This window comes from Polypterus senegalus, unplaced genomic scaffold, assembly GCF_016835505.1.
Source record: "Polypterus senegalus isolate Bchr_013 unplaced genomic scaffold, ASM1683550v1 scaffold_4130, whole genome shotgun sequence".
NCBI lineage: Eukaryota > Metazoa > Chordata > Cladistia > Polypteriformes > Polypteridae > Polypterus > Polypterus senegalus.
Genome location: NW_024380294.1, coordinates 25,001 through 38,053, shown reverse-complemented (window position 1 = coordinate 38,053; position 13,053 = coordinate 25,001). Strand labels below are relative to the sequence as shown.

The 13,053-nt window shown below is 35.6% G+C and overlaps 1 protein-coding gene across 1 annotated transcript in view; it reads left to right on the top strand.

Annotated features, from left to right (window-relative positions):
- Positions 1-6,251: 6,251 nt before the first annotated feature.
- LOC120520132 (ribonuclease P protein subunit p40-like) overlaps positions 6,252-13,053 on the top strand; it is a gene marked incomplete at its 5' end in the record, with an annotated part of 22,633 nt that continues 15,831 nt past the window's right edge. The window contains one exon of the mRNA XM_039742739.1: positions 6,252-6,371. Within this exon, the coding sequence (XP_039598673.1) occupies positions 6,252-6,371 (120 nt within the window). The remainder of the gene's footprint in view (positions 6,372-13,053) is intronic.

The window sequence follows — 13,053 nt, the reverse complement described above, 5'->3', positions numbered from 1 at the left end:
AAGAACACGGGGACACAGTTGGAAACTTGTTAAGGGTAAATTTCGCACAAACATTAGGAAGTTTTTCTTTACACAAAGAACGATAGACACTTGGAATAAGTTACCAAGTAGTGTGGTAGACAGTAAGACGTTAGGGACTTTCAAAACTCGACTTGATGTTTTCTTGGAGGAAGCAAGTGGATAGGACTGGCAAGCTTTGTTGGGCTGAATGGCCTGTTCTCGTCTAGATTGTTCTAATTCTTAAACTAATGATCAGAAACGTTTTTCATATTTTAGTAATAATTGACAAAATGTAGACATGAAGTGTATAATGTGTGAAGCCTGAATTCCAAATATTAAAGAAACACTTTCACAAAAGGTACAAATATAACAGAACAAATGCGCTTCCATTCAAAAATATAACTGCAGAAAAACATCCCGCGTTAGGATGCGACATTGACATGCAGTTGCTACGACAGCTTTGGTGGCATGATGGTATCAGCTGTTGACTGGTAATCAAAGCTTCACAGGTTAGATCCCGGAAGAGTCCGTTTTGAGAATTGAACTGCTCATATTCATACTGTTTTAGAATAAAAACATACATTTGATTCCAGTCTGTAACAGCCGGTGGAATTTATTATACTCGTAAAGGTTAGCTTTGTGTTTTTTATTTATTTTTTATTCAGTTTTATTCTCTCATCATCTGATCTGTTCACGATCCCAACACCCCAGCCCCCGCATTTGACACTGCTGTTTTCAAACAGACGCGCTATAACAGAGGTAAACTCAAATCATGAGTTAACATTCAATCTGGCTCTTGCATACAAAGGACGGTGCTTGTGCCCAAAACATTAACATTTATATATTATATGAACAAGTGTCCTTTATAGCTGTTATTATTTTTAAGTTCTGTAAGACATACACTGTCAGACAGATCACTGAATAATGCACAGAAAATGAAGTTACTAGATGGATAAACTGGGAAGGCACTGTATAACAGAAGAGATAAAATTGTCAGGAGAAAAAAAAACAGCTAGATAGATGTGAAAGGCACTATATGACAGGTGCTGCAGAAAAGCAAGCAGGCAGTGAGAGTACATTCACATGTGAAAGGCACTACATAAACAGATAGGGAAGGCACTTATATAATAGGCAGACAGAGAAGGCACTAGACATATATAACAGTACAGTGGTGCCTCGGTATATGTCCTTAATCCGTTCCAGGTCCTTGGACTTATACCAAACAGGACGTTTAGCAAACTAATTTTTCCCATAAGAAATAATGGGAAAATGATTAGATAGATAGATTAATCTGTTCCCATGAAAAAAAATCCTATTGCCATTGGCATATTATACATTGACGGGGTTGTATAAAATAATTTAAACACTGCTTAATACTAAAATACATAAATACAAAAGCAATTAGATGAAATAAATGTAAATTTTACCTCACTTTACTTTTTAATAATGTCCGTTACTTTTACAATCATAGATACCGTCGTTCTCGGCAAACGGTATGCAACAGCCATGTCCTGGATACGCATACTTTTAAACAATCAATTCAAATTTACGTGAAAAAACACAAAATCACGTTTTGAAGATGCGGGTTTGCTGTATGCTCCCATCTGCTGTTGGGGAGCAACAAAGCAAGTGGATGGTGAAAAAGTGCAAAGTGCTTTTATTAAAACAATCATCAAATTAAAGTGCGGTCTCCAAAGTTCCAATAAATAATCCATAAAATCAGAAGTGAAACGTGGAGGAAAAAAGTCTTCTTAAAAACAATGAGGTTAAAATACAGCAGGAAGCATTCTTTTTAAAAAAAAAAAAAAAGAAGAAGAAGCCCGGTGCCTTTTTACCTGGCGGGCCCCCTGCTTCCCAACAGGGAAGTCGCCCTATTTGCAGCTCACCTTAACTCTGCCTACTTCAGCTACTTCATGCGCTTGCTCGCTCGCTCTCTCTCTCCCTCTCTCAACCTCCCGTCCGTTCTTTCTTTTTCCTCCCCTTCTAGCCGACTCGTGCTTCTATTTATCAAGATAAGCAGCCCCAGGAACAATCATGAATGTGGATGGTCTCTCACCTGTGCACTTTGGTGAGAAATGCCCACATCGCAAATCGCCCTGAGAACCTTCAGCCACACAACCACAATGCCGCCTCACCAAGCCGCGAGCACGGTGATTATTTATTTTAAAGCTGGCCTTTGACAGGAGCTGTGGACCCGCTATACCACACATGTGAAAATTCACAGAGAGTTATAGTGCGGGTTGTTCACTGAATGCTAGCAACTGGCACACTGATGCTCGAGGGCAGTCGTGGCTTTGTCTTGAGAGAGGTAAACAAGGGTAGCACACGAGTCGTATTCCAAACAAAGGTTGTATACCAAGCAAAATTTTTTTGTGTCCAAACAGAATGTATACCAAGTTGGATTTATTCCAAAGCAGATGTACAGTATACCGAGGTACTACTAGTATATAGTAGTTTCATTTTATATATAATATATATGTATTTTACAACTTGGAGAATTATTTGAAAAAGAAATACATTAAATCATATACCAATTGACAAACGCTGCATGCTGGCAAGCGGGCAGTGAGAGTGTAGTTGGATGTGAAAGACACTAGATAAATTGTATACAACAGGCAAAAATAGTGACAACTTGATAACAGTATTAGCTATAATTAAAGAAAGCACAAATTAATCAACGGAAATAACCGCGATCGGCATTTTAAACTTAACGATTTACTTTAGAAAAAAAAGAAAAATGGCCAGCACGTCCTTGAAGGCAGACACTGCAGGCAGGCAGAGCGGCAAAAAGTGCAGAACAGTGCCCACCGAAACAGAAGTGACAGAAAATAGATCACATCGGTAGAGGTTTAGGCATTTGACACTGCAGTTTTCACATAGACGCGCTATAACAGAGGTATACTCAAATCATGACGACGGTAAATGGGTAAATAACATTCGATCTGACTTTTGTGTAAGTAACATATAAATTTTAATGTTTTGGGCACATGCACTGTCCTTTGTATGTAAGAGCCAGATTGAATGTTAACTCATGATTTGAGTTTACCTCTGTTATAGCGTGTCTATGTGAAAACAGCAGTGTCAAATGCGGGGGCTATGGAGTTGGGATCGTGAACGCGGCTGAGAGAATAAAACTGAATTAAAAAAAAAAACACAAAGCTAACCTTGACAAGTATCATAAATTCCACCTACTGTTACAGACTGGAATAAAATGTATGTTTTTATTCTAAAATAGTAAAAGTTCACTTCTCAAAACGGACTACTCCGGGATCGAACCTGTGAAGCTTGGATTACCAGTCAACAGCTGATACCGTTGTGCCACCAAAGCTGTCGTAGCAACTGCATGTCAATGTTGCACCCTAATGCGGGTTGTTTTTCTGCAGTTATATTTTTGAATGGAAGCGCATTTGTTCTGTTATATTTGTACTTTTTCTGAAAGTGTTTCTTTGATATTTGGAATTCAGGCTTCACACATTATACACTTAATGTCTACATTTTGTCAATTATTACTAAAACATGAAAAATGTTTCTGTTTTAACGATGTGTTTACTGCGCATAGATCGTTGTAGACACGGAACACACATGAAATGCAAGTGTTCCAAATAACGATATAGTATTTTTAAAAGGTGTCATTTTGCTCGACTTCTCACTCTATACAACTCTAAGCAACTGATACGCAGGTAAACAGACTTGAGCTGAGAAGACTGTGCAGGGTGGGAGATGTGATAGCAGGCTGCTTGCTGTTTGGTGCTTATCAACACATTTAAAGGACAAAAGACGCTGACGTAGAGGTCGAAGCGTTTTAAGGTGGGACGGATCTATGAGTTTTTTCGTAGGCTCTGGTAATTCTAGTGTAAAGGGATGCATAGTTGTACTTTTGCTTGCCCATTTTGGTCAAACATTAATATATGTACATACTGTTTTTTTTTTCTTTGCGTGATTGTTGCTTGTGATTGGGGTATATGAGTAAAATGCATGATTGGCACATGCTATATCAGTTAGTAGCAAAATACCCGCGCTTCGCAGAGGCGAAGTACTGCCTTAAATTTTTTATTAAGAAGAAAATTAAACCTTTTTACACTGAGTGAAAATATACCAATAATTATTTGTTAAGGATCTCTTTGTATACCACATTGTTAGTTTGGCCCTCCGGTTGTTATATGACTAAGCTGTGCGCTGAGCATACTCTTGAGCATGCAACGTACATTTGGCATTTGGCCATGTGAAAAGTAATCTTGTCTGAAATCTCACAGCTTGGATTGCTGCTGTCATGATCAGTTTGAGTTTCATGGTTTGTTTCAATTACGACAGTATTTGCAGGATTTGTATTAAAGTGACATTTGGCATCTGTCAAGCGTTGTAAGCATACAGTCGGTTTTATTGATAACTTCACATCCAGCTTTTGAGAGTTTAAACATTCATAAACATCAAAGTGTCCACTACTGAAATCATCACCTGTGAATCTAAGATGTTTAAGAGTCATTGGCGGTTTCGAAAGGTGTAAAATATTTGGCCATTTTGATACACTTGAAAGCGACAACCGAACAATTTAGCGGCAGCCATCAACTCACATGCAGAACCATAGGTGAAGGGCTTAAGCATTTCACTCTTATAGTGCTCCTGTGTAGTATAATTATCTCCTGTACCGTCATCAGTCCACACCTTGAACCTGTCCCAGTCATTCAATACATAAGACACAATGTTCCTCCGGATATCAAGAGTGAGCCTGCAATATGTAACAAAGAGAATGGAAAAGGCAGGTACCATCTCCAGGCATGGAAACCACTTGGCAAGTGACAGTTATTTGATCGATGGTGATCACCTCGATAGACATGTTAATGAGGGTACAGTTGGAATGATAAAGGAAATGGGTACCTGAACAATGTAAAGTAAGTCTAAAATACCTACACAATAACTATAATTGTAAAAAAATAAATAAATAAAACTGTGGAGAAGCCATGGATTAAATAAGAAGGCTGTAGTTATCAGTAGGGAGACGTGAATCCCGTAGCGAATCAAGGAAGGGAATGTAGAGACTGGAGCGACGGACGGCCTTATATAGGCAGGCAGCCAACAACGTGGGAGGTGTTGGGATGGGAGACCCAACGCCGCCTCACACAGTGACCGAGCTGCAGGCTATGGACGTATATATGTATGTATATGTATATATATATGTTACGTGTAGAATTTCGAAATGAAACCTGCTTAAGTTTTGTAAGTAAGCTGTAAGGAATGAGCCTGCCAAATTTCAGCCTTCTACCTACACGGGAAGTTGGAGAATTAGTGATGTTGGAAAGTTCAATATGGCGGCCGACAGTGGCGTCATACCATCGAAATAAGTACGTACATCGGTTTCGGTTAGCGCAGGGAAGCGGACTACCAAATTTCGTGAAGATGGGGCCATAAATAAGAAAGTTCAACATGGCGGACGTTGTAACGGTCGATAACGGTTGACATGTAGAATTTTCGAAATGAAACCTGCTCAACTTTTGTAAGTAAGCTGTAAGTAATGAGCCTGCCAAATTTCAGCCTTCTACCTACACGGGAAGTTGGAGAATTAGTGATGAGTGAGTGAGTGAGTGAGTCAGTGAGGGCTTTGCCTTTTATTAGTATAGATATATCCTAACTACAGGGTCACGGGTGTCTGCTGGAGCCAATCCCAGTAAACACAGGGTGTAAGGCAGGAAACAAACCCCAAGCAGGGTGCCAGCCCACCGCATTATACTTCCTCTTGTAATTTTTAATGTATAGTAGTGACCAAGGGAAATAGATAGATAGATACAATATTAATATTTTCTCTGGTTTCAGTTTCAGCCAGGCCAGCTACTAATTAACATAAATGACTGCAACCTTCAAATTTTGATTGAATATTATGCTACATTTTGTAAAAAAAAATTTTTTAAACAATTCAACTGTAGTGAAATGTGAACTTTTCTTTGTATCAAAGAAACCAGTAAGAAAGTAACGGGATATGTTATGCATTTGTATTATGTCAATGACATCAGTGTTGAATTTGATACATGTGGTTACTTTAATCTGCTTTAGCATATTTAGTTGTTGAAAATGTATTTCAAAGTCTTTAATGTTTTAAAGCATAAATCTAATGTATTTTGGATAATGTTTTAATCTCATTCTGTTGCTTCTGTACTTGTCTTAAATTTGAATAATTTACTATTTTTATTACTTGTGAACATTTCTTAAATTTGATCAGTTTACAATTTTAATTGTTAAAATATACATTTTTGTTTTAGTTATTACAGTTGACTTAAAGTCACTAGTCCCTGGCACAGCCAAAAACAAGAGAGTTATGTGGGCGCTGAAAGAGAAGCTACTAATTAAGTGTGACTTTCTGATAATGTGGAACTCTCCAGGTACGTAATTTATAGTGTTTTTTGTTTTTATGTAGGAAAACAAACTCTGTTTAATTTATCTAATCTACTGTAGATATCAGCACTGTATTTGCAATTGCTTACAGGCCCCTTCTAGTGATTGTTTACATTTGTCACTGTTAACATTACATTCTCTTAAGTTTTGAACAAAGAGAAACAATCATGTGTCCTCAAAATACTAAGCAGTATACAGAGAATTGAGAAACCTCATAAGACAAAACCAGACTGAATTTATTGATGTGTATGATAGCCAAACCTGTGGAAAAGTAGAATTAGATTAATATAGTCTAAAGAAAGCAAATGTAACAGTTTATTACCCATTCATAGGTGCTATGTATCTAACTTTCTAAGTGGGTTCAGGTTGCTGGATAGTAGTATAGCTATCTACTGTACAGAAAATCCTTAAGGATCAGGTTAATGGAGTTGGAAAAAAATTACTGGTTACTTCAATCGACTGGAGGTGGAGTAAAAATGTAACAATTCTGATTACATTATAATGGCTTTAAAACCTCAATTTTACATATACTAATTCAAATAAACTTTTTTCTTTTAGCCTTTTGGTATTTTGTTAGATTTTATACATTTAAAAAAATTTGATAAATAATTTTAAAAAGCCACAATGGCATCACGACAGCCTTTAATACTAGAATCTCTGAAGTTTACAACTTTTTTCATTGTCCCTGACTTCCTTACGTTTTCCTGATATACACCCAGAAACTCATAGCTCCTTTTTCACTGTGCTAATAGCCCGCTTTTGTTTTGCAAATGTGTGGTTTAGCAGAATGCACCCTGGTACAATCCCCCTACCTTTCAGCAGTGTGCTGCCTTCTTCTGACTGAAGTCTGTGTTGAAGTGTTTATCAGGTGATGCATTTTTAACAAATTATATAGGCAATGAAATACTGTGATTTGAAATGCATGCATTTCTGATCATGTCTGTTCTGTGTCTACGACAGTCTGTGTAAGTATAGAAGGACAGAGGGGACTGGGCGGTCTCTTGGTCTGGAACCCCTACAGATTTTATTTTTTTCTCCAGCTTTTGGAGTTTTTTTTGTTTTTCTGTCCACCCTGGCCATCGGACCTTACTCTTATTCTATGTTAATTAATGTTGACTTATGTTTATCTTTTATTGTGTCTTCTATTACTCTATTCATTTTGTAAAGCACTTTGAGCTACATTTTTTTTTTGTATGAATATGTGCTATATAAATAAATGTTGATTGATTGATTGATTGATTGACAGATGAAATGTGAGGCAAGAAATGCTGAACACGTGGCTAAAACAGAAAATGTTTTCATATGTTATAAGTAATAACGATGTCATTTTGACATGAATTGTAGGATGTGTGCAGACTGAAACCAAAGTATCCAAGAAACACTTTCACAAAAGGTATAACAAAACAAGTTTTCTTTTATTCAAGAATAGCACTGAAGAAAAAGAAATTGCTCAATTGACATGTTGCTGAAGCCGAACTCTCAGTCAGTACAAAATAAAAGTTGTTCGCATAAGTGTGTATTTTCATCCAGTTGTCAGTATTAATGCTGCTCCGTCACAGTTCTGTGCAGATGAAAAGTGGATAAGCTACTGTTTTAACAATGGCGAGGTAACAGGTTCAAATCCAGCGTCTAGTGAGCTGCTATTATTATTATTATCATATAACCAAAACATACATTTGATGCAAGTCTGTAACATTGTGTGTAATTTTATGTACTTGTAAAAGATGTTACTTTTCCTTGCAAACTGCCATTCATATCAACATGTCATTTGAACAATTTTTTTTATTCAGTTTTATTTTTGGATTCTTGAATAAAAAAACGTGTTCAAATGACATGTTGAAGTGACTGTCCGTGTGTGAGGAAAAGTAACATCCACCATAGAGACTGCGGTGTCTGTTTACTAAACAAATCATAAAGAAAAAATGAATTGTTTGTGTATCTGTTTTTATCCCTTCAGCACTATCTTTTACAAGTACCATAAATTTACACCAGCTGTTACATACAGTACATTTGGTCTGAGTCTGTATTTATTATCTACTCTAATAGTAACAATAATCACAGCTTACTACTCAAAATGTTAAATATGAGGAGGACTCGTGATTGAACCCACAACCTCTTGGTTATGAGGCAGCAGTCCTTACCTCTGTACCAGCCAGCCTAACAAGTTTACTTCCTATCGATTGATAAGTTGGACTTCAGTCTTCACACATTATACACTTCACATCAACATTTTGTCAATTATTACTATAACATGAAAAAAGTTTCTGTTTTAGTTATGTGTTCAACATTTCTTGCCTTTCATTTCCTATCATCCTACATTTACACAGGTCTTTGTAGACACGGAACACACATGAAATGTATTTATTACAAATAACAATGTTATTTACCCTATACAATTCCAGATACCTAAAGAGACTTAAGATCTGATAATTTTTTCTCTGACTTCAGCGACCTTACTAGGGGATGGGAGAGCTTGCCCCTTGTGTTGATTGACACTTTTGCAAAACAAAGACACCGATGATGAGGTGCGAGGGAATTTAAGGTGGCCCGGCATTGTGAATATTTTTGTAGGCTTCAGGGGCTCAAGAGTTAAACCAGCCTTTAAATGATTACGGTGCTGACAGTAGCTTGATTCATGATGGCAGTGATGAAATGCCTTCTTGTATCTTATATGTTGTGTGCTTTCAATCAACATAGTAAATCTATTAGTCTAATTACAAATATAGTAGTTGGAGTTGGTTTTACCATAAATTGTGGGCTCAGAGTCTGGATCAAAGGTTTTGCATACCAACTCCACAGCTCAGCTTAAAATCAACATTTTCAAATCACTTTCTCTGCTTAAAATAAAGTCACAGCCAAATTCTAGGGGGTACCTGTTTTTAACTTATTGATCATTAAATCCAATTATCAACAATTTATAAACTACTCATTCACTTTTTATTGTTCAGAAGTATGTTGCATTTTGCATTACACCAACTTTTTAGCTCCTCATTTTAAGATGCTAGGTATTTTTTTTTATGCTGTTAAATCAGGTGTATCCATAAAGCCCACAGGAAAATGCACAGCCAGTTCTTAGAATGTGATGAGGCACTTAATTACCTGTGGCCGTATATACAAAGGGGCTAATAGCTAGGAGTCCTGACCCTCTCTCATGTTGATGTTTCTTCTGCAGGTCCATGCTCCTAACTCTCATAGCCCATTGTTCTTGAAACCTGTGGAAGAAATACATTTGATCAATAGTGTAGTTCTCCAATTTTATTACACATTTGTCTGACTATTTCATTTTGGAAAAGTGTTTTCTTTTAACCTCTCCTGGAGTGTTAACCTCTTTTTAAAATTGGAAGTGTTTATCAAATTATTACAAAGTCTATAATTAATTTTCTGTGCAATAGCTATATTTAAATTATCCATTGTGAAAACTTAAAAGTACCTTTTGATAGTCAATGTTGATTAAATGTAATTTAACAGGCTCAACAGGGAAATGTTTAAGGTAAGACAAGTAATATGGAAAGTGTTGTAGCCAAAAATAAATATACGTATGGTGGGATATTCCCATGAGATGGTACTATTTTGACTAGTTTCCTCAGATCACAGGTTTATAAATTTAAAGCAAAAATGTGTTCCCATTGCTCTATCTAAAGGCTTGATTTAGTCTTAATTGTAAACAGAGAGGTATTTTAGTTCTGAAAAACAACAGAATATCACTAATAATTACTATTGTAAAGAGTGGTATGTAATAATTAATACCAGTATCAATAAAGGAACATTGTAAAAGGTTAAAAGGCTTAAATAGTGAAAATACATGCATTTTAAGCTTACTCCACCCACATTATGAATTGTGCTTGTCAATTTAAATATTATAATACTAGGTGATATTAATAAACTGTCATTAATGCAAAATCTGGTAGATCAGGCAGCCCTTGTAATGTGGAGCTATGACACCGTGGAAGTATTGAAACAATACATTAAGAACTCAGTTCTTGCTGATGGTGTAGCTTGAGAATGAAAGAGTTATCATGAAAATATATTTTTTATTGTGTCATCAATCATATTTTTGTATTGATTTTTTTCCTCACTGTCAACTCTATTATATTCAATATTTGTTACCAACATTTACGAAATTACAGTTAACATTATGCCCTGTTTCTTTCAATATACATATTTGTTTAGGCAAATTGTTTGTTCACTAGATAAAGGTATTCAAAAGATTACTTATGGCCATATTTTTTTCTAATGGAATAACATTACAAATATTTACAGAAAATTGTCCTGTATACTTATTTACAACCCATCTAAATCTTGTCTGAAGTACTCATTAAACTTATTAATTAATTTATTTTATATAACTTCTCCATTAAGTGGACTAAATATACAATTTAGTTCATGTGCTGGTGATTGGAATACTACTCTCTACAGACTAACTTTCACATTATCAACTGGCAGTACTAAATATGTTTGTTCATGAGTTCACTATATAGTTTCAAAAATAATGCAAATAAACATTTTTACTATAAAATGCAACAAACTTACAGTGTTCTCCAAAATGTGCGATGGCTAGAATAATACAGGTTTGGTTGCCACACCTTTCCTCATAGTACTGCAGCCATTACATGTATTTCAACAGCCCACCTGTTCATATTAATGAAGTAGTGATTATTAAAACAAGCTGTTTTAGAGACTTGGTGTTGGAGAAATATGTCCATTAAATGGTAAACACAAATACTGGTGCCTCAGGAAGAATCTTGGAAATGGTAAGGCAAATGCACATAGGCTTATGTAAAAATCATAGTATTGTATGAGCAAAGTCATAATCACCAAATTGAATTTTCAAGATATGGTGCTCAAGCTGGCATAAAGGACTTTGAAGAAAGTTTTAGACCGAATATACCGTACAGTCAGTCGAAGACCCAGAAAGCTGCCTGCATTTGATCACTTCTTTTTAAGGAAGAGAAAAAAAAAACCCAATGTATTACTTGATTAGCATCTGGGGAATAAGATGAGATCTAAAGATGCCATTCTTGTGGAAAGCAACAAGCAGAAGAGATTGGAGTATGCAAAAAACCATAAAAGGCATATTGCAAACATTGTGGCAAAAAAGATTTATAGAGTGATGAGTCCAAATTTTGGGGTCCTAAAATATGCCAGTGCATTATTAAACGAGTTTGGAAGAAGTACTGTACATTGATGCTTCCCTAGTATTTTCTATGAAGCATGGTGGTGCCTCTGGCTTGGTCTGAGGGTGCATTTCAGCAAATGGTATTTAGTCAGTATTATTTGGGTGATGGCTGCCAAGAAAAATAAATTTGTTTTGATTTATCATCCTATACTTCAGGAAAGATGATTTATTGGCAAAAAGATATTTCAGCATGATAATGACCTTGGGTGCACTGCAGATACAGTTAGAGCTTGCATGGAGAAGCAGTCTGCTGTAGGAATACTAATAGTATTCGACTGGCCACTTTGGAGCCCCGATCCTAACATAGCTAATGCTATGTTTTTCACAAAAATCTACTAGAGTCAAAAGAAGAGCTACGCAAAAATCATGGAAGAAGTTACCATTTCTTGACTGACTTGATATAGCAGTGTATGAAAGTAAACTGCTTCAATGTTGCATTCTGAAGCAGTAATAATGACCTTTTTTATATAAACAAAAGACATGCTTGTAACTTTTGTATTATATAATTTTTTTATTTGTATTTTACTCTAATGTTTAGGTAGTGTTTTCATGAGCAAATATTGAAAGTTCTTACTACCCCGATGCCTTGCTTTAAAAAAAGTTTACCTGGGTGACCAAAGTCTTTTACCCAGTACTGTATGTTAGTAAAATTTTGATCTATTGCTAAAAATAATAATGGGAAACGTAATTCTGTTGGATGAATCTGCCCCTTTCCCTGATTGGCAGAATGGTCACAGATTAAGTATTTAAAAGTATTGATTGGTAATTCTTGACAGAATTGTATTTTAACCAAAAAAAAAAAAAAAAAAAATTATCAAGTTTCTAAACGGAAAATTAAAAATGAAGGCTTAGAAGGATCAGGTTCCTAATTTCTGTAGTCATCCTTTGACAGATCAACAATTATGCTGCTCAGTGGCCTCATCCTAACTAATGAAATAAATCCTGGATAAAAATACAGCAATGTGAGTACAGTAAAATTGTACGGTTGGATTTACCTTTCATTCATAGAGCCATTAATTCACATAATTGGTTTAAGAATGCAGAGATTTCAGCATCATTGATCATTTGGAGAAGCATAAGCTAAATAACAAAATCTTCACTGATAACCTGCAAAAACATCCCAATTTGGAATATTTGGCATTTCCAATTTTACAAAATTGTTTTTATTTTTAGCATTTGGAAAAAATCTCTTTCAGAATTATAATGTTAATATCTGACGATTTAGATCTATGATATTGGTAAAGCACAATAATTTAATAGAAAATATTTTAAGTTGGTCATCACATCTAGAATTAGCATAAATTAAAATGCAAATGGAATCCCATTTTGCCGAAATTCATGGGTCAAAATAATACTTTAATATAACGGAAATTTCATTATAACGAGTATTTGGGGAAACATGTATACTATTTTGACCAGGGTCGCTGGCAATGCACCATTTCTATCAGTGGCGGAGCAAGGACAGCTCTGTAGCTGCTTTGCTACGTCTGGTA